Raw genomic sequence first — 22,291 nt, 5'->3', positions numbered from 1 at the left:
TTTCTGTTGATTATTTCATTTGCTATTTAAAAATTAATAAAGAGAAAGGGGAAAATGGCTTGATTTTCGTTTTCTTTCAATGTTTAAAAAATTTATTTACTTTCAATGTTTAAAAAAATTTGATATGCATATGTAAGCGGCACTGAACACCCCTTTATCTGATTACTCAACCCGCCCCGTCTTCTGTACTGCCTTAATCCTATCAGCCAGAATTAGAGTTGGGATTGCTTAGCAAATTTGTCAAAATTTTCATTAAACATTGAAATTTAGGCACATCATGGTGTGCCAAGCAGCAAGATTCTAATACATATGGCATGCATAGTTAACAGTTAGTGGTTGTTCGGGACAATATTTAATGAAAATTGAGACAAATTAACAGAGCAATCCGAACTCTAATTCTAGCTGAAGGCAGTAGGATATAGAAGACAGGGAAATTTGACAATTTTGACAATTTCACAATTTCACATGTGCATATCAAATTTTCAAGCCATAAAATATATTGTTAACACTGAAGGAAAACAAAACTTTTGTAGTCTCCCCCAATCTCTTAATTCCTTTTAAATAGAAAATGAAATAGTCAACAAAATATTAGTTTGTATCTGCTTATTCTATTCTTTAGTGTTAAAACCAATAAAGAAGAAACTGCATTTTTTATTTTTGGGTTTTAGAAGTAAAAATGTATGGACGCAAAAGTACACGGACCTAGAATTGTACCCTTTTTCTATTTTTTGTTTCTCATTCTCGCTTCTCAAAACAAAAATTTTATTGAAGACAAATGAAAATAAAAAACAAAACAAAAAAACCTCCTATTTGTGATTTACATAACTCTTCTCGTCAACACTTACACAAGCCACCAGCAGGGTGATAAAAAACCTAATATATATTTTACGTGGTGTAAGAGGATGTGACTATTTAGATGATAAATAGTAGTATTGTAAATATTGCCTTTTTTGGAAAAACTTTTGTTCCCCCTCTGTCGCTCTCTTCGACGTTGTGTCTGAGAAGTGACACTAGGGGTCTCTCTTGAGCACCGAATATACCTCTGACCTATGAAAAAAGGCCAATGAGAAGTTGGCAGCCAGTATTTGCATACGCCGCCCCAGACATATGGGTATAAAGGTGAGGAAATACTGAGTTCATTCAGAAAATTTCTTTGGAGCCGATGGTTGTGCATGCTGTTCGTGTGAAAACACACCTGTTCCTGTATTCCTCTGACGCTCTGCATGCTGTGGGACTGAGGGCGCATTACAGCTGTGATTTGTCTTTGCACGGCAGTGCATATTGCACCTGGGCGCTTCGACAGTGCAGAAAACCCAAACTCTAGAGAGTTATTTAAAAGAGTGATTTCTTCTAAAAGAGTGATTTTCTATAAAAGAGCAAAATACACAGTGGTGTTGAACATCCTTTTTAGGACGCATCTTTATAAAGATGCCCTTCCGCCCTTGTGTAGTTCCTGGATGCGGTAGAGTGCTCTCCGCTTCAGACGGTGTTGTTCCACAGGTGTTGTCTCGTGTGTCTTGGTATCGGTCACACTGAGGCTGTGTTTGTGGATGTTCATGCTCTCACTGCGAGGGCATTACCAAGACAATGTTGCGGTCGCGGCTCGCTTTCAACCGAAAGCAAGCCACTCCAGCCGCACCTCCCCCCCCCCCCCCCACATTGCACCTTCTTCCCACGGGATTGAGGACAGTGTGAGTGGCGCTGGAAGCGATCTGGGGATGGCAGCGGCTGCGGCTCCGTCGGGTACCCCCCCTCGGACCACCTGTCCCCCGGCACGCTTGTTGACTCCCGTCCATCGGAGAGCGCGGCGTCTGACGCGGATGACTCCCTTAGGCTGCCGCTTTCGGGCCAGCATGCCCAAGCTGAGGCTGAAGCTCAGATGTCCGACATGCTTTCCCCGGCTGCCGCCAGCATGGGCTTGGACTGGAACCCCCCTTCCTCCCCACAGCCATCGCGGCTGGATGACTGGTTCTTGGGGTCCGGGCGGCGCTCACGGCTCAACTGAGGTGCATGATGAGCTGACGTTGCACCTTTCACCACACGACATCACAAAGCCACGCGCTCATCCGCTCTCGCTACCCTCAACGGCGGAGCGGCCCACAGGTACAAGGCGATTCCCCCGGTAGATAGGGCTGTTGCGCTCCACTTATGCCCCGGAAACCCTACCACCTGGCGGGGCCGCCCTGTACTCCTTTCCAAGGCCTGTAGGACAACATCCTCGCTGACAGTGAAGGCCTACTGCGCCACCGGAAATGCCGCTTCCGCCCTGCACGCCATGGCCCTCCTGCAAGTCCACCAGACTAAGGCGCTTAAAGAATTGTACGCTGATCCCGACGTGCTGCAGGAACTGCGCTCAGCGACCAACCTCACCCTTAGAGACACGAAGGTCACAGCGCAATCACTCGGGCAGGTCAAGATGCGTGAGACCAACAAGGTTCGCTTTCTCGATGCCCCAGTCTCCCGGTTCGGCCTCTTCAGCGACACCGTCGAGGACTTTACCCAGCAGTTCTCCGCGGTGCATCCTCGTGGGCACTGGCCAGGGGTACCTCCCTGACAGACATTTGTAGAGCAGCGGGTTGGGCAACACCCAACACCTTTACGAGATATTACAATCTCAGGGTTGAGTCAGTTTCATCCTGTGTTTTCTCAGGTCCGAGCCAGTAGAACTCGGTAACACGCTGATGGGCTGGCCGGGTGAATCGCTTGCATATAGCGCCCTTTCCCTCAGTTGAGGTAAAATTGTGCGTCTTTTTTTCCCAGGAGATTCCACTTCTTGAATCACTGGTCGATTCCTCCCTAGCCCTCATGGGTCCGCAGTTCAGCGGAGGTACTTGCCGACCCAATCCACTGTGGGTGCTCAGTCTACCCTGTACTGGAATAGGTGCTCCACAGGGTGAGGACTCCTACTCAGACTCCCCCTGTGTGTATTCTCCGCGATACGGTCCCCTTACGAAGCAGACCCACAGTTCCGGCTGTAGCAACTCCCCCTTGCTGAGGCTGGATTTACCACCGCGCCACTCCCACGTGTCGCCTAAAAACACATGTGATGTATTCACTAGTTTACCTCCCAGGCTTGGCCCGTTCCCAGGTTGGCAAGCGTCGCCTTGTTCCCCTGTCTAGGGTAACCAGAAGGACTCCGATGACTTTTTTTGGGCATTGGGGAAGGGTACGTGCAGTCTGATACAGCTGGTCGGTTGGCACGTAAGAACACCTGCCCGCTCCTGTGTCAGCAGAACACGTATACGGCTCAGCGCGTGGCGTGATTTAAATTGGACCCCTAGTGTCGCTTCTCCGACACAACGTCGAAGAGAGCGACAGGTGGGGAACGTCTAGGTTACGGATGTAACCTCCGTTCCCTGATGGAGGGAATGAGACGTTGTGTCTTCCCGGCCACGTCGCTGAGCCGAACCGCTGTAGTGGCCAGAACCATTTCCGGCTCCTCAGAAAAGTCCTGAATGAACTCTAGTATTTCCTCGCCTTTATACCCGTATGTCCGGGGGTGGGGTATACAAATACTGGCTGCCAACTTCTCATTGGCCTTTTTTCATAGATCAGAGGTATATTAGGTGCTCAAGAGAGACCCCTAGTGTCGCTTCTCCGACACAACGTCTCGTTCCCTCCATCAGGGAATGGAGGTTACATCCGTAACCTAGACGTTATCATGGTGATTTTAAGGGATATACAGTAAAGGGGACTTTTAAGGGGGAAGGAAATCCCTATTCCGACGGAATGTATGATGATAGTACTGCAAATGTCTGTACATATACCATCGATTTGCATGATGGGACTTAAGTGATGCCTACAGAAATTATAGAGATGGGTGTGTCTTCAGCAAATAAAAATGTGACGTGCTTGTGTAGTTACTGTTCTCCCACATCTGACTTTGAATGGAACACAGCATAATTTAACGTATTATTTACAAATTTAACAAACAAGAAAACTCTATTAAGTCTCATGAGCTATGAAAGAGTAACCCCCTAAGCAATAAAATTTGGGGCACATTCACATGGGTGGGTACAGTTTCAAAGAGTATAAGTGAGACAGTTCTTACCTCCTGTGTCTAGCGTATTTGCCACTGACATGTCCACTACCATCACACCCTGATGTGGGACAGCTGCAGACAAGAGGAATAATTAATACAAGGCTGACGTCACACAGACGCATGCATGCAGACAGACACACACACGCACATAGACACACACATATACGCTCTTTCTTGCTGACTATGTTTGAACCTTGCCACATCAGCCTTCATTAGAGATTTAGAGAGCTCCCAATGTCCTCCAGGCTGATGACTCACCAAGCTCCATATTTCATATTTCATATTGCATATTGCTCTCTCTCTCTGTGTTTGCTCCATTTAGGTGTGCATCCAGTTAAAAGCCATGAGGGAACACTTCCAAGTTTAGAACTTATGCCCTCCATGAACACAGGGTCAGACCAGCAAACAAATTCTAATAATTAGGATGTAACTAATTTAACTACTAACTGGTGGTTATGTGCTAAAAGGATAGTTCGTCCAAAAATTTAAATTATGTCATAATTTACATAATTTTGTTGTTCCAAACATGTATGACTTTCTTCTGTGAAACAAAATGTGAATTTTAACAAGGTCTTTGTAAGGTTTTTTCCAGAAGACTTGGAATATAGTGCATGACTCGTATTGATTACTTTTACTGTGGTTTTATGGTGTATTTTTTTGTTTGCCCTTTATGTGCTTGTCATTAGAAGGCAAATAAACCCTGTAAGTCATACGGGTTTGGAGCAACATTAGGGTAACTAAATAATTACAGAATTAAAATTTTTGGTGAACTATCCATTTCACACAAACCTAACAAATTGTACTAACTAGTTGCATACTCACTAACTGCATAAAGTATTTCCTAAAGTAACAGTTCATCCCAAATTAAAATTCTGTCATTATTTACTCAATCTAATGTCATTTCCAAAGGAGAAATTCTCAGGACTGAGAATTTCTCAGGACTGCTGGTCATTCTTTCTATGCAATTACAATGTATGGGGACTGAAACTTTCAAGATTCAAATAGAATGCAAAAACATCATAATAGTCTGTAAATAACATCTTTTTAGGACTGTTCATCACACAAAGCTATTGTATGACTTCATAAGACATGAAATATTGCGCACTAGTAAAATAGACCACATTTATGATATTTTCTGATGCCTTTAGGAGCTTCAGGACTGGACAAACACAGTCCTCATTTAATTTCATTATATGAAAAAGAGGATATTCTTCACAATTCACCATTGGTGTCCCACAGAATATATAAAGTAATATGGGTTTGGAACAACATGAGATTGAGTAAATAATGACATAATTTTTATTTTTGGGGAAAACATTTTAAGCACTTGATTAACAGTCACATTCTACATCTTGAGATTGTAATAAATTGTGTTTTTAAAATAAAGCTATATTAAGGTCAAAATTGTATGCAATAGTACTATTGGTACAACAGTAATAGTATTAAAAGAGCAAGAAACTGAGTGGCAACATGACTAGCCTCGCTCAAAAATTGCATCTCCCCTAGTTGATTTTGGCTGGGGATCAGTGTCTTCAAGCTAGTGACCCATCAGTGAGTTTAACTGGTGTCAAAGATGCCTGCAGCTATAGGCCTGGACCTGCTGATGAAGCAGATTGCCCCGATGATTGGAAAGGAGAGAGAGAGAGAATCAAGAGAATCTGACATATCTACTTGGTCTGATACCATAATAAAGACAACATGGTAGAGAGTTGCCTCTGGAAAAGCTGGTCACACCACACTCCCACAGTCACACACCCCAGTGTCCTTGTCGCTGTCATTGTAATTGGACACATAGCCACACAATATAAAAAGAGCCTTTTTTTAATAGCAGCGTAGGTGTTAAACCATTCTTAATGAGGAAAATGCTGCCATTTATGATGCCTGTAAATTGTGCTTAAGGGAAAGATATGCTGGGGAAAAAGTGATGGGCAGAGATGGCTCACCACCCAAGAGGATAAACAGGCCATTCACTCTCATAATGATGCATGATTTCATTAAGAGCACAGGGATAATCACTAAAGCTAATTGATAGAATCTTATGTTCTTACTGAAGATTTTTTTTTTTTAAAGTTCTATTTATAGGCTCTGCCTGTAGTTGGATAAATCACATCAAATTATAGCAATTAGCAAAATTATACTTTGATGCCACCTGGAGTGAAAATTTGTATTGCGTCATACAGCTGTTTATGTCTTTAAAGGCAGAAATGGAAAGATGATATAGCATCTACGAGAAAACCACTTTAACCAAGTACAGTTTTTATTATTAGTTAATATTATTATCTCTTTTAGTTAACATGTGACTTGTTCTATAAAATACAAGATTTCAATCACAGTAAAAAAAATAAAATAAAAAAACAACAGTTCCCACTATGGCTGGTTATTGATTTAGATTTCCTGATTCTCTCAATTAAATGTATTCTGATTTGATTAGATTCTGATTAATCTGGGTATATTTCTGTGATAATTTTCATTTTGATTATGAATCTAATTCTCTCTGGTACATTATGGAAAGTTAATTTTACAAATGTTATTTTATTATTAGCTTTCCTTCATTTTGGTCACATTTTAGATTTTTAAATATGTACAAATTCGGTGCAATTTATCAATAAATATGCATTGAAATTGTTAAACTTAAAGTTAAACTTTAATCACAACATTTCGAGCAGAATTATCTGTTATTTTAGTGGATAACCTGTATTAAAGGAGCTTCAGATGTTCATGCTTCTTATAAGTGTCCCTGTATATTAATATATTGAGTTTTCATGCTTGTGTATATATCTGCTTTCGGATGGATATTTCCTTTTAAAGCCAATTGTAATCGGGAAAGTTTAAAGTCTTGTTTCAGTGCGGCGGTTGATTGACAGGTGAGGAGTAGTGCTTTGCTGCTGTCCAGGACACATTCAGTATGGATTAGCGTTTACGCCTCAAATGCAGTGTAGTCACATGCGTTTTTGATTTCCTTCAGTTGTGGAGTTTGTGATCCGATCACAAAACCTTTTAGACCCCGTTTAGAACTGAATTTAGCGCTGACCACATGTGATCGGATCACCCAAAACGCATCTTAATACCAGGTGTAAATGGGGCCAAGGAACGATTTAAACCAAACTTTAACTCTCAAAATGCAACGAAAGAATCTTGTTGCTGGACCTCTTCGCCAATACATTACTCAATCATTGTCGAGTGGAAACTGAAAATCTTACCAGCCAGTGGCTATTCACTGACATTTGACTTACAGAGCACACATTTTGGTCGCATATGCGAATGATTTACTCACATTGATCTCGGGATTCAAATAATAAAAATCGGGATCAAAGATTGCAATGCATCAGAAAATCTATATTTTTATCCACCCTAATCCTCACCCTACATTTCTACTGGTTATATATCCTGTTTCAGTTGGAAATATGACACATTGCAAAAGTAAAATGTGTTGCAATTGCAATTTAATTTTGACTTTAAAAGTGAATGATTCCTGCATTGCATGCAGACTGACCTGAACAGCTCCTGTGCAGCATCTACAGCAACTGAAAAGAATGAAAGAAAGAACAATGAGAGAAAATATCTCAACATCAACTTCATCACACAGTGGAATCATACTGTTATGAACAGATTAATGATCCGGGCTCATAGCTTCACCTATCCGATCAATAGTCAGTGATAATCACTACTCACATAAGGGATCATTCATGAAAGGCAATAAAATGTCTCAATTATAGGTTGAAAGTGGGAAAATGGATTTGACCATAGACTTTGGAGACCATAGAGATTGCAGCTAAAGTGTGTGAGTGGATTGTACCTTGCACACCTTTAGATCTAGTTCGATGACGCTTTTCAGTTGCATCCACCTCCATCTGGAGAAAAGAGTCAGGAATTAGTCTGACCTTCGGTCTACTATCTTTGCTACTGTAAAAGCCATGATATGGAAGGTGCTTCTTAAGCAAGTATAAAAGAGCAAGCATGAATGACTATTAAAAGTAAGTTAAATGCACAAGAAAAGGATCATAAACAATAAAGAATATGTTTATACTGCAAAATGCAGACTGAGAAAACATGGATAATACTACATATTGGTCATGTCATACATCATGGACATAATGCACCACTAGTTCATACTGTAAGATGAGCTAGAAGTCTAGAGCTAGAATGAGTTCAAATATATCTCATGGTCTTTTTTGTTCAGGAGACAAAGCAGCCCAAAACCTTTACTCAAATCCAAATGCAAATGCAAATAATAATAATTATTATTTTCTTAAAAGGATAGTGAACCCTGCGATGGACTGGCGACCTGTCCAGGGTGTCCCCCGCCTTTCGCCCAATGTTAGCTGGGATAGGCTCCAGCCCCCCGCGACCCTGTACACAGGATAAGCGGTTGACGATGGATGGATGGATGGATAGTGAACCCAAAAATAAAAATTCAGTCATTGTTTACTCATCCCTGTGTTGTTATTACCCAATATGACCCAATCTTTTTTCTTAAAACAAAGGGAACCATTTTGATGTCATACAATGGCAGTTTATGGTGACCACCTCTTCAAGCTTCAAAATTATAAATGATTCCATGAGACTCATGATTGTTCTGGAAGCATACGATAAGGTTTGGTGAGAAACATACCAAAGTCTATTGTATTATTTATTGAAACTGTTGACCGACCGTTACTCTCCTCTGTGTGTTCATAAGAGTGCACAAGACCAGTAGTTCAAGCAGCCTCCTCGCGACATGGGGCGTTCAAGCTAAAAAGTGTTTTCTATATCTAAAAACAGGTCTGCCACAGCAATATTAATAACAGAACACAGCTGCACACAAACCAGAGAACCGAACTTACAACACATATCTGAAGAGTTTGTAGTCCAAGAATAGATGCATTTATATGCCCAGCCTGATATTTTTAACCAGAATGTTCAATCAAGCAGATAGTTAGAGTAGTCTGGAAGGTCTGTCACCTGGTCTCCATTCTCAACCTCCGTCTGAAGAGAGCGATACCTCAGCGAAACACTCAGTAGTTGTGATATTCTTGGCCAAAATCAAGTACTCATGATATGCTGTCTTCAATATACTGTTATGAGAAAGTTTTTGGACCGGTGCCAGTTCACAGCGGGCAAGGTCACAACGCACAATGCCGAAAATAGAAGCCAAGCGAACGACAGATTGTACCGTCGCTCGTCACTGCTGGTTAGGACAAAAAATCTGAATAACATAGAAAAGAGACATTTTATTGCATGTTGTTTGCCTCAAGGTTAGTTAAAAGTACTGGCAGTACCGAGAACTGACTAAATTCCAACCCGCACGCTGTTTGTCTACAGCTAGAAGCTTTTTAAATGCTCACATGCATATGTGTTCATGCTCTCTATAGAGCTTTCAATAACAGGTCTGCTTTTCATTCAAACTTTGACTTTATTGAATCTTTATTAATTTACACTGTTTCTAATAATCACAAAGTAAATTGAAGTTGTTTTATTTTTCATTTAATCACTTTTTAAAATGTTTTATACCACAATTTTTTTATTATTAATTGCTGCTCTTCCTAAAAAATCTTAAAGCACTGTTGACTCTGTTCTCTATTTTATTAGTCTATTTTATTACTAGCTCTTGAATAATTACTTTAAAAACTTGAAGCAATGTTTAGGATAAACACTTGATGGCAACATTATTTTAATTTCATTTGTAATATTTAAATCAATATTAAACTTTTAAATAAATGAGTGTGTGGCAGGGCGGAGGGCGGGGCTGGGTCGTGATCCTACGTGAGATTGTTTACGGTCATGTGTGTTTGTGTCTTCGTTCAGGTATTCAATGGAAAGGAGGAGGTGAGAACCGGCTTTTCAATATAAATAATAGTTTAATAGTAAACTTAAAAGAAGACACAAACACACACATGACGGACATGTCCGTAAACCATCTCTCTCTCCCGCACGGTCCCCTGCAGTCAGCCTTTAACCCTCACGGAGGCATAATTTGCCTAATACGGGACCGGGTGCGTAGGATCACGACCCGGCCCCGCCCTCCGCCCTGCCACAGAGTGTTTTCAGTCTCATATTTGTTTAGTTATTTATTTTTTCAGTGGTTGGAGTGCCTTGGGGGAGAAAACACTATAAAGGGGTGCCGCAGTTTACAAAAGTTTGCGAACCACTGTCTTAGACTATAATCTAGCCTGTGAAAGATGTGTTTGGCTCTACCATGTGTGAAATCTGCAGCATCTACAAACTTACTAAAACCAGGTAAATCTGAAGCCATTTTGTTTGTGTAGTTCCTGTGTTTTGCCTTTTAGGGCAGATATTTTGTCTTGTTTTCCAGTAAAAATATTTAAATATCCTTAATACACCAATTATTTCTTGAAAAAGCTCATTTGTGTATGGCTTGTTTTTAGAGAATATTTCTTGAATTATGTTTATTTTTCTCACCCCATTGGCAAATTGTCTTTTCTTGTTTAGTTGCAAGAAAGATTTAGTTAGACTTATGCCAAAACAATAAAAAAAAATAAATGCTAATGGGGTAAGATAATAAACCTAATTCAAAAATTTTCCTTTGAAAACAAGTCTTAATATCTTACACAATTTTGCTCAAGTAAATGTCTCTTTGTTTTAAGGCTGGTGAGATTTTTTTTAAAATTTTTTTAATCAAAACGAAAGTACTAATAAAGAAAAAAGTTTTTTTAGTGTGTACAGAACAAATACATCATGTAAAGTGCATTACCTGAGATTTAATGGTTGATGGTGGGACAGATGTGTTTTCTGAGGAGTGCCTCCTGTGTTGTGCGATTTAGCAGAATCTTCTGAGGTGTGTCCCTCAAAACTGCTCCTCAAAACACATTTTCTGTTAAAATAAAATAAAAAATGCTGTTCACTGTCATTTTACATTAATTGCAGTTTTGTTAAACCTGCATACTGAAATACAACACACTTTTACAGATGTCTAAAACTATTTAACATCTCCAGTATCAAACTGAAAGCAGAGCAATGAAAAAAGAAACACCAAATATCTGTCAGTCTCCTTTTGTTTAATAATATAATAAGTGACAGGAGCAGCTTTCAAAGTTTAGATATATGTTCCATTTATAAGGAATAAAATCAGCTATTTCAACTCATTTTTGAGGGAAATATTAAGGTCTTAATGCCTTAGAGCAAACACTGTAAAAAAGGAAAATTTTTGGTTTGTGAATTAAGGAAGCCACTTAATCCTTTCCAAAGAGACACACACACACACGCACATGCACACACACACACACACACACACGCACGCACGCACGCACGCACGCACACACACACACGTGGTCTACCTATCATTATGAGGACTTTCCATAGACATAATGACTTTTATACTGTATAAACTATAGAGTCTATCCCCTAAACCTAACACAACCCCTAAACCTAACCCCTCACAAAAAACTTTCTGCATTTTTACATTTTCAATGAAACATCATTTAATATGTTTTTTTTTAAGCTATTTAAATTATGGGGACACTAGAAATGTCCTCATAAACCACATTTATAGCATAATACCCTTGTAATTACCAGTTTGTAACCTAAAAAAATGTCCTCGTAAACCACATAAACATGCCCACACACACACACACACACACACACACACACACACACACACACACACACACAGAGCGTGCTCAACTCCTCTATCTGTCAACAAGCTAATACTTCTATCTCATGTTCCTTGCAAATCCTGTTAATGTGTGTGCTGTTGGTGCACTAGTGTGTTTCTGTGTCTGTGTGTGTGTGTGTGTGTGTTTCTCTGTGTGTCTGAGAGAGAGAGAGAGAAGAGAGAGAGAGAGAGAGAGAGAGAGAGAGAGAGAGAGAGAGAGAGGGAAGAGATACAGATCCGTGTGAGTATGTGAGTATATGTAAGCACCAAGGCCAGCGACACAAAGGGTGCTCTCCAAATGCTGGAGATGTGTATTGAAAGGTTTCAGTGTCAGAAATGCAGACTTGAATGTATTTTCTTAGAAAGACAGCTCATTGTGCGTAACACCTTTTCATGTCCACATTCAAAACAATTCTGCACTCACTCTCACACTGTCCCTCTTTCTGTTGTTAGATCACTCTATCGTTTACACTGGAGCAATATGGGAAGCTCTCATCTGAACTTCACTTGGTCAAATCAAAGCATGTGAGCTCCAGCTGTCCCCCAGTGGTAGTGAGCTGGCCCAGCTTGTTTGTAATTGGGGAAAAACACTGATTAGTATTCATGCCCAATACCCTTCTGTCTCACATAAAGTGGGACATACAGCTTCAAAATCGAATTCTCTCTCTGTCTCAATCACTCTCTCCCTCTCTCTCTTGTGAGTGGAGAGGTACTGGCTCTTTTAGAGAGTGTCTGAAGTCTCAGTTTCCTCTTGTGAATTCTGAATACCTGTGGACTTATCACTCACAAGTTTCAGTTACAGCTGAAGACGGCAAGGTTCCAGATGTTTATTGACATATTTTTGTGATTTAATTTGGGTATGGTTTGGTGATATTGTCACAAACTGTTCTGTGTTTTCCCCTGTCTTCTAGAGACTCTTATTTTGAATTCACTTTCTGCACTACATTTCCCAAGAAGGCTAGTCATCATCCTCACCTGTCCTTCATCTTAACATGTGGCTTGTTGAGCATGTTACCGCGGAGAAATAGATGTGTGGAGGCTTCACGCTATTCTCCGTGTCATCCACGCACAACTCGCCCCGCGCCCCACCGAGAGCGAGAGCCACATTATAGCGACCTCAAGGAGGTTACCTCAAGTGACTGTACCCTCCCTAGCAACCGGGCCAATTTGGTTGCTTAGGAGACCTGGCTGGAGTCACTCAGCACGCCCTGGATACAAACACGTAACTCCAGGTGTGGCAGTCATCATCAATACTCGTTGGGCTACCCAGGCCACCCAAAAAATCATATCTTGATATTTTTTTTATAATTTTGATATTTCATTTTAATATTCAATATCTAACTTATTTCTGTATGTCATATTTATTTTTCAGTTTTGATCATCCACTACAGAAAAAACGTATTTAATATGATCAGTTAGAAAAGACATAGCAACCTTGTCAGAACAGGCGGAATGTCTGTGCCGAGTTTGGCAAATGCATCTTGAAAGTAGTAGAATGAGTTACAATCAGACATTTTGGTCTTTGTTTTGGGATTTAAAAAACAAAACAAAAAAAAAAACAAGTCTGTAGAATAACAGTATGCTGGCTTTTCTTGAACCCTTCCCCCATCTAACATTGGTCTGGCTAAATAGGTAGTTCCACCCCGAACTCACAGTTGAGCCAGTGTTGCTTTGTTAAGGGCTGTTCAGACAAAAAAGCTAGAAGCAGTGTGTGGAGCGGAGGGGGGCGGGGCCGGGTCGGAATATCGCGCGCCAGATCCCCAATCCCGCGAGGGATAAAGGCTGCCGGTGACGATTGTTCGAGAGAGAGAGAATTACGGGCATGTCTGCGTGTGTGTTTGTTTATGGTTTTGGTTTGAGTTTTCATTAAATTATTATTTATGTTGACAAGCCGGTTCTCGCCTCCTCCTTGCCCATCCTTCAACTGTTTTACATTGGTGCTGAAATCCGGGAAGGAGGAGGGATGCCCGTCGCAGAGTCCTCGACACTGCCGTCCACCCAGGGGAGCGCCGCTGCCATCTGCCGGGTGACGGAGTAGCCCGACCGCCTGGATGCGGGGTACGGCCGTCGTCCGCGGGGCAAGTGCGGACTGGATACCCAGACCGCCTGGAGCGAGGGAGCCGCTGCCGGGGGCGGAGGAGTGCCCTGCCGTCCCCAGAGACGCGGAGGGGTCGAGGGAAGACCGCCGTCCGCGAGGGGAGGAGGGAAGAAACTCTTTGACCGCCCGGAGCGGTAGAGCCGCTGCCAGGGGCGGAGGAGTGTCCCCATTTGCCGCCAGAAAAGCGGAGTCGCGTTCTACCCGCTGGGGGTCGACGGTTTCACTCCGGTTCGCCCGGGGGTGGAGCGGCTGTCGTCCGCCTGAGTGTGGAGGAGTGTTAGAGGACCACGCGACGGTACATCAGAGAACCGGTGAGTGAGCTTTTTCTCTCTCTCCTCTCTCTCTCCCTTTCGCACCGTGTTGGCCTTTTCCCTCGCCTATTTTGTTGTTGTTTGTCCCCTTCTGTCTCCTCCCAGGGCGAGGAAGGCGGGGATGACCACGCGAGATACACCCTGCCCCAGGGATGGGGGGGTGTAAGTCATGCCGGTGGCACCCCGGCCTGAGATAACGCCGGGAGGAATGTGGAGCGGAGGGGGGCGGGGCCGGGTCGGAATATCGCGCCCCCGGTCCCCAATCGGCGAGGGATAAAGGCGGCCGGTGACGATTGTTCGAGAGAGAGAGAATTACGGGCATGTCCGCGTGTGTGTTTTTTTATGGTTTTGGTTTGAGTTTTCATTAAATTATTATTTATGTTGACAAGCAGGTTCTCGCCTCCTCCTTGCCCATCCTTCAACTGTTTTACACAGTGCAACGAATATAACAGAATGCAGGTCTCTCAAGATACGTTTTTTAAAGGCTGACATTCTTTCTAACCTGACAAGGGGTCTATAAATCATAAGTTTCTGTACAAAACACTGAAAAAACAGTAAGATGCAGCACAATGGTCAAAGACGACCATCTAGTGCATGTTTACATAGAAAAACTATTGAAATACTGAGCAGACCATCACAAAAACAAATTCCGTGTGAACATTTTTTCATGTAATGTCAATTTCAAGATTACGGCCAGCCAGCGTACAAGAGTTTAAAAAACTGCAACAGGACAGTGTTCAAACAGCCGCATACAATAGAGTCTAGCTGAAGATACAGCATCTACACAATCCTCCATCAGGCCAGAATATCCCCCTTGGTGACTATCCCCCCTGCCAAAACCCTTTCACAGGCATTCGTTTGGCAGGGATGTTGTCACATCCCATTCATCTAAAATCTGCTCCAGCTGCACAGCACCACCGTGAGCCTCTCCGCCCCCATAAGAGTGTATGTATGTGTGTTTGTTTGAGAGTGAATCATGCCCAGTCATCAGGAACAGAGTGGCCCAGTCAGAGAGACATGACCCTACAACCCTCAAGGCTCCTCATGTAATCTCTCCAGCTAATTTCCCCTTAACCCTGCCCAACATCACCCTTCTGGACAGTCCAGAGAAAACGTTCAACATACCCATCAGAAATCATATTCATTGTCAATTCACGACACATGTTTGTCTATGTTACGTCAGTGCACTGGTGTCAGTGGCCCTGAGATTGGTCTGAATTTATGTGGTGTGACCAGTCAGATTTGTTTTGCTGGTTGTTGCCTGGCCTTAATTCAGATGGCATCATGTCTACAAGAGCCCTGAAACAATCACGTCAGGAGACATTATTCATTTCACATTCTCTCTTACATTAAAGGAATAGCTCATGAAAAAAATTTAAATTCTGCCATTTTTTAATCACCACCTTGTCATTCCAGACCTGTATGCTGTTATTTGCTCTATGGAACACAAAAGGAGAATTTTTTATAATCTTTCCTCAGCTTTCTTTCATGCTATAGCGGCATAGAAACATGTTACTATACCAAAGTTTTTGCTCAAATATTTTTATGTGGCTCATTGCACATATCGAAGCAGTTTCCTGGTGCGATGCGCTACAAGAATAATCACTTTTATTTCCTTTTACACAATTGGAAGGTAAAAGGGCAAATGATCAGTTCATAGACATTTACTTGTTTCAAGCACAATGCTATCTTATAACATCAAAACACTTTACCTTAGTACATGACTTGTACATGATTTACATTTTTGCATTACTTTATGAACTACATTTACAAGTTTGTTCGAGTGCGATTAGCATGATAGCTCAGCTGATAGAGTCCTGCAATTTCAATGACTGGGATAAGAGTCCTGAAGAGAATGCAACATGTTATGTGAGCTGAAAGTGTCATAGAAGCACGACAAAATGACGTGGTTGCTTAAGCAATTGTGTTTTTCATCTCACATTTGCTTTTAATGACACTATCTGCTAGGCTAATGTTTAAGGCTTAGGGTAGGGAGGTAGGTAGGTAGTTTATGTTGATTTTAAACCTCGATACAGCGTTAATCCTAAAAACCTAATCTGGTTGGGAGAAAATTAAACTTCATTTTTGTGCTTCTCAGTGGACATTTTACCTCGCAACTACTGAAATATGTGTAAGCACCAGGGGTGTAAAGTAATGAATTACAAATACTTAAGTTACTGTAATTAAGTAGTTTTTCCCAGGAATTGTACTTTTTAAGAATTTTTTATTTTTTATACATTTACTTTTACTTGAGTACATTTTAAGTACTGTAACTGTACTTTTACTGTGCTATTTTCTCGCCGTCTGTGTTTGCTATTTCCATATCCTGGTTTTGTTTTTATCTATCAACATGATTGGCTAGGGAGATTCTCGTGAATCCCATCCCATCCCATTCCAAATCACATGTAAAAAACTTGGAACGGCAGCTGCAGATCTTGCGCCAGCTGTGGAGGATGCCTCAAGCACATTTCAACACCTGAACATCACGGCCACATCTAAAAGGGCTTTTCGCTGTGAAAAAGGCCATTTGCATGATTGTGTCATGTGAGTTTATCTTACTCAAGCCAGATATCAGCATTAAACCTACCTCTAATTTGAAGAAACATATAGAGGTAAATTACATATTTCTGCTTACTAGATTCTGTGTCTATAACATAGCCTGTAATTTATCACTGATTTGGGCTGCTGTGAGAGATTAAAGCAATGTTATCAATAGGTCTGGGCAATAAAATGATGTCCTCAATCAAACATTTGAGTAATTTTCTATATTTAGCCTATGTTCTCCATCTAGAACAGGGGTGTTCATTACAATGATCACAATAGCAAAAGAACCACTGGTTGGTTGATCTAGATGAAATATAAAAGATTTACTTTTTATTTTCTGACATCTGTAGCTGCGTGCTGTTTGATTGACAGATGGCTAATGTGTGTACGCTAATGCGCCTAAACGGTCAAATACACGTTATAATTCCGGTAATACCGGTCTTGGTGAGGATTTAATGTAAACACAGTCGTTTATGTCTAAAGTGAACTTAAACAGTGGGACAAAAAGCGTATTTGCATCCAAATGTTGGATTTGAAGTGTACATGTAACCGAATTGAGCACTGTCTAGTAGGCTATGTCATATAAAGGCTTTTAATTAAACAACATTAACAAGGAAACAAGAAAACCACTCACTACTTTTGTCTGAATAATTGAGTAACTTTAAAAGTATTAATGCAATAGAACAAAACATTGAAATTTGTAATAATAATATATATTTATTTATTTTATTTATTTATTTTAATAATACTGACCCCTGATGTAGATAGAGAGTGTGATGTAGAGATGATAAAATAATTATAATTATTCTTAGCCTTTGTAAAGATCAACATTTGTAGAGCAATACTTCACAGAAAATCTTCACAAACTTCAGAAAATTGTGCATCCTGCATTAGAATGAGAATTATTTCTGGGCTTAAAAGATACAAGAACTAAATCAATGTTGAACATTGTATCTCAAAAGGAGTACAATGTGGTCCCCCATGTGCTACTTAAAGAAATAGTTCACTCAAAAATGAAAATTCTCTTATCATTTACTGTCATAGCAGATGTGAATGACTTTCTTTCTTCATAAGAATACAAATTTAGATATTTAGAAGAATATTTCAGCTCTGTAGGTCCATTCAATGTAAGTGAAGTCAAGTCAAGTCAAGTAAATTTTATTTGTATAGCGCCTTTCACAACACACATCGTGTCAAAGCAGCTTTACAGAAGATCATGCATTAACAGACGATAAAAATGTAATGTCTATAATGTCGATGACTCATCATTGTGTAATTAAATAAAATATGATTGTTAATCGTGTTTAAAAATAAGTAATTAAATAATAATTGTATTAATAACCTCTGTGAGCAAGCTGAAGGCAACTGTGGCAAGGAACACAAAACTCCATAAGATGTTGATTAATGGAGAAAATAACCTTGGGAGAAACCAGACTTACTGTGGGGGCCAGTTCCCCTCTGGCTAACATTATGAATATAATGCAAATATTACTTATGTGTAGTTAAAGTCATGGTTTAAAATTATTAAACTAAGTGTTAAGGGTCAGTGTTTAAACATCTATTTTGTTTGAACTGTAAGATTAATGACCAATGTCTTTGAAGTCCATCCTGGATTAACTGCAGAAGTTCACATAGATGCAATTGTCCTTGTTAATTGGCTGATGAAGGCTTTTGTTGGCAATTGATAGTCTATGCATTCCATTTCAAAATCATAGTCCATCAATAGACCGAGGTGATGCAGGCAGAGATCAGGGATGTGAAACGCAGTTCAACCTGGCCGGTAATTTCGGTGAGGTTCAGTGTGGTCCATCTTAAGTCCAAGGTTCAGACAATGGCACATGAAGTATCCCCTGTCTTATGGTTGGAGTTGGCATCAGTTAATCCTCTGAAGTCCATCATAATAGACTGAAGTGATGTTTGGCTGGCACCAGCTGCTTTAGTCATCATCATTCAGCGACACATAGCAGTGGAGTCCAACACGAAGTGAAGGGGTGCCAAAATTGTGATGCTCCAAAAAGCACATAAAAGCAGCATAAAAGTAAATCATACAACTCCAGTGGTTTAATCCATGACTTCAGCATTGATATGACAGGTGTGGGTAAGAAACAGATCAGTATTTCAATCCATTTTTGCTAGAAATTCTTCTTTCTGCCCAGTAGGTGTCAATATGCTTGAAGGATGTGAATCACCAAAAACACAAGAAGACAATATGAAATTTAAATTGGAGATTTACTGAGCAGGGAGGAGAATTAATAGCAAAAAGGGAATTCAATATTGATCTGTTTCTCACCACATCTATCATAGATGGCATGAGGGTGAGTAAATGATGTGAGAATTTTCATTTTTGGGTGAATTATTCCTTTTTAAGCATGATGTAGCCCCTGTACCAAACAACTTTTCCCATGCCTGCTCTACCTCCTCTATTGTGCAGGACATGACATGCCAAGTGATCCTGCTTATTTAACATTTTTTAGGCATTCCTTGCATTGTTTTGTACATGTTTATGCACAACAATAACGCTCCGTTGGCAATCGGCATTACGGGAAATTTAGACCCTACACATAAACTGATTTTAATGTAATTGTTTCAAACATTACGATTAAAAATGGTGATCAGTGTATTGAAAATAACTTTTTAATCTTTTAATTTCTGTTCTCATGTCTACCTTTTATTTTTTGGAATCAGATTCATGTAGTGTTTATCATAGATAAGTGATGCATTTTAAAAGTTGGCATACAGTGTTATATTATAACAGCATTATAATGGGGCATAGTTTTTGCCATAACCATACAGCTGCTATGGTATGGACTACTTTAATGATGTTTTTCATGCCCTCATGCTAGCTTGACAGAGTGGTCATTAAGTTCTGCCATTGTTTGTCAGGAATTAATACAAATTTCTCATTTTGTGAATTGAGAGGGGAAAAAACACAATACAGATTTTGAATGACATAAGGGTGAAGCTAAATAATGACAGAACATTTTTTTTTTTACTTTATCTTAATTAAAATGATGTAATAATGGCCACAGCCACAACAATACTCCTGTGTATTTAAGGTATCCAAGTTCCAATATACACTTGGTGGCAAAGTCCAGAGGTCAATGGTGGAGAATGTTTGCCCACCCAGTACTGTGATATATTCAGTAAAAAGCTTCTGCTCTGCCTTATCAGTTGGCATGACTCACTCAGCGTGATTGCTACAGTAATGCAAATTTATGTGTGCGCGAGTGTGTGTGTGCATGTAATGCAGATCCCTGCATAGAGTCTAGCCAGAATTCCAATCACCGCACTGAGCTGAGAGTGTGGGCTGCTTGCATTTTCCAGTCCTCATTTAAAATCTGAGCACACGCACACTAGAGCTCTTCATTATTAGCTACATGACTAGCCATGAAGCCATAGGTTATAAGCTGCATGCGAGCGAGAAAAACTGGATGAGTCTGAAATTACAGCTACATCAGTGGCTTGTAGTTGAGGGTATTTTGAGAATAACAGTTCCTTCAAAACAAACGTTGGCACATCTCCCATCTTTGAGATGGCACCAGAGCTCTGAGGACATTCCTTGTAAGTGTCCTCATTAAGTATTGGAAATGGTCTTGATCTGCCAGATGCTGCTATTCTAAAAATGGCTCTATGTTGAGGTCTTTCAGAGCTCTGGTCTGAAACCACATAGTGCATGGCATAGATGCAAACCATGAAGACATTTGAAACAAACCTCTCCACTCTGATGCACTCTATCACATCTTCATCATAGGTAAAGCTGGAGAACAATGCCTCACTCTCTAGCTCATCTCACTTGCTTTTTTCCTCTCTGACTCCTGACTCTCTCTCTCTCTCCTGGGGCCTCGTTCTTTTCCATCAGGCAGAGAGGAGATTTAATTGCCCCTGCCATCCTTGAGGCTTGCTTATGGAGAGAGAAACCCATGCCATCAGCTCTTAATGATGCCTGGCAACAGCGTGGGATCCAACCAACACGTCGTCAATGGCAACGGAGGTGCCAGAAGTCCTCGCTCCCAGTGACGGGAAAGGCGAAGGCTTCCTGAGACTTCTTTTCCTCAGAGAGAGAGAGAAGCAGTTCAGCGGAAAATAGCTTTTGGCCCCTCATTTGACAACCTAGGCTGATGCCTGGCCCGGAGGTAACATGGGCACCCAGACTGCCAGAATTGTTGTTACCGATGTTATTCATCGGATTATACCAGCCACGACTAGTTGACTAGCTATAAATGGCTTTTTTAGATATGTGTAATTAAATGTTTAATGTTTAATTTTTTTTATACTATTTTCTAGGATTCTGTCAAAAGACAGTCATTTGTCAAGCCAATTCTACAGACATGGTTTAGGGTTTTTCCAAAATCCCTAAATCAAGACCAAAATTATCAACTGCAACTCTTTCTAGAGCTTTCAAGCTACATCCATCCACAGACATTTAAGCCCCATACACATACACTATGCAGCGACTTTATACCTTGAAATCTGTACTTTAAAGTCATTAGTGGGTGTTGCTACTGCTGTTGCTCTAACATTATTGGTGGACTGCATGTCTGGCCATATTTTTTGAAAATCTAATCAAAGACTAGGTATTTTGCAAGTAAAACTAAGATATCATTCTAATTTGACAAGAAATAATTTTTCTTGACCCTAAAAATGCACATTCTTTTTTATATGAATTGCAGCAGTGCTCAAAGCATCATATCATTAATAAGATGAACAATCCATCAATGTATGAATCGAACACATTTAGACTGCTGACAAATACTTTTTCACACATCATTTTTATTATATCCAGATGTGTGGTTACAGACAAATCATATAGAAATCACTCACAGAAATGTCTCTGTCTTGGCTGCACTCGACTCCATTCTCTCAAACGAGACTCCACTGACACCCTCTTCACTCCTATTGGTAAATATTTTAGTGTGGACGTTGTCTTACACCCTGTCTACACTAAATATGAGTGGCGTGACACAACAAAAGCAAATCACTCCCATTATTCAATGACACTGTCACACTGATAGTCGCGTTGCGGCTTCAGTAAACGGCCCTTTTGCGCTGCACGTGCTGGCACTACTCTTACTAACAAGACAAATATATGGTATAGAATATTAATTTCAAAGTGTACAGTGTAAACAGCCTCAAGCCAGCCTAGACAGGGTGTTACTATATCTTGCAAAATATCTAACTATACGAACTATCTAACTACTAAATATTATGGTTATCGTACAACTGACAATTAAAAATCTGAAAAATTGAAAACTATTTGCGCTTCAAAATTTTAATGAAAATAAAACTCTATTTTTTATTATAGATTATATACCTATAATATATTGATCTGTCTGTCTGTCTGTTTATCTGTTTGTCTGTCTGATTATACATGTGACAGCGTGTTTGAAGATTCTGTCTGACTATCTTCCAAGCTGGTTATTTGTAATTTCTGTATAATAGTGAAATTTTAAAACCACGTTAAACTTTCAGACAAGGCTTTGTTAAACCAACATCAGAGTTTGTCTTGACACATTTTACCTTTCTAGTTACCTTTAAAGTCTTTTAAACACAACTCTCTTTGTATAATTTCACCTGAATTTCTGCTGCTTATAAAACACGTTTTTTATAATGAAACTAAAAAGAAGGGAATTCAAAACAAAACAACTTTAAAACCAAAAATAGCAGCTTAAGCATTTTTATAAATTAAACTTCACACAGAAACACAC

The 22,291-nt window shown here is 40.3% G+C and overlaps 1 protein-coding gene across 3 annotated transcripts in view; it reads right to left on the bottom strand.

Moving 5' to 3' along the window:
* Positions 1 to 22,291, bottom strand: part of LOC127624258 (myelin transcription factor 1-like protein) — a 100,978-nt gene that overhangs the window by 55,189 nt on the left and 23,498 nt on the right. For 2 of the 3 annotated variants that reach the window (XM_052098994.1, XM_052098997.1), the window contains exons 2-5: positions 10,734 to 10,853; positions 7,839 to 7,893; positions 7,536 to 7,566; positions 4,052 to 4,114 (exon numbers count right to left, since the gene is read on the bottom strand). In XM_052098994.1, coding sequence (XP_051954954.1) covers positions 4,052 to 4,114; positions 7,536 to 7,566; positions 7,839 to 7,893 — 149 coding nt within the window. In that variant the 5' untranslated portion in view covers positions 10,734 to 10,853. The remainder of the gene's footprint in view (positions 1 to 4,051; positions 4,115 to 7,535; positions 7,567 to 7,838; positions 7,894 to 10,733; positions 10,854 to 22,291) is intronic. The other variant, XM_052098996.1, reaches the window with a different exon arrangement.

This window comes from Xyrauchen texanus, chromosome 30 (assembly GCF_025860055.1).
Source record: "Xyrauchen texanus isolate HMW12.3.18 chromosome 30, RBS_HiC_50CHRs, whole genome shotgun sequence".
NCBI classification, from domain to species: Eukaryota; Metazoa; Chordata; class Actinopteri; order Cypriniformes; family Catostomidae; genus Xyrauchen; species Xyrauchen texanus.
This window is presented reverse-complemented; position numbering and strand designations above follow the sequence as displayed.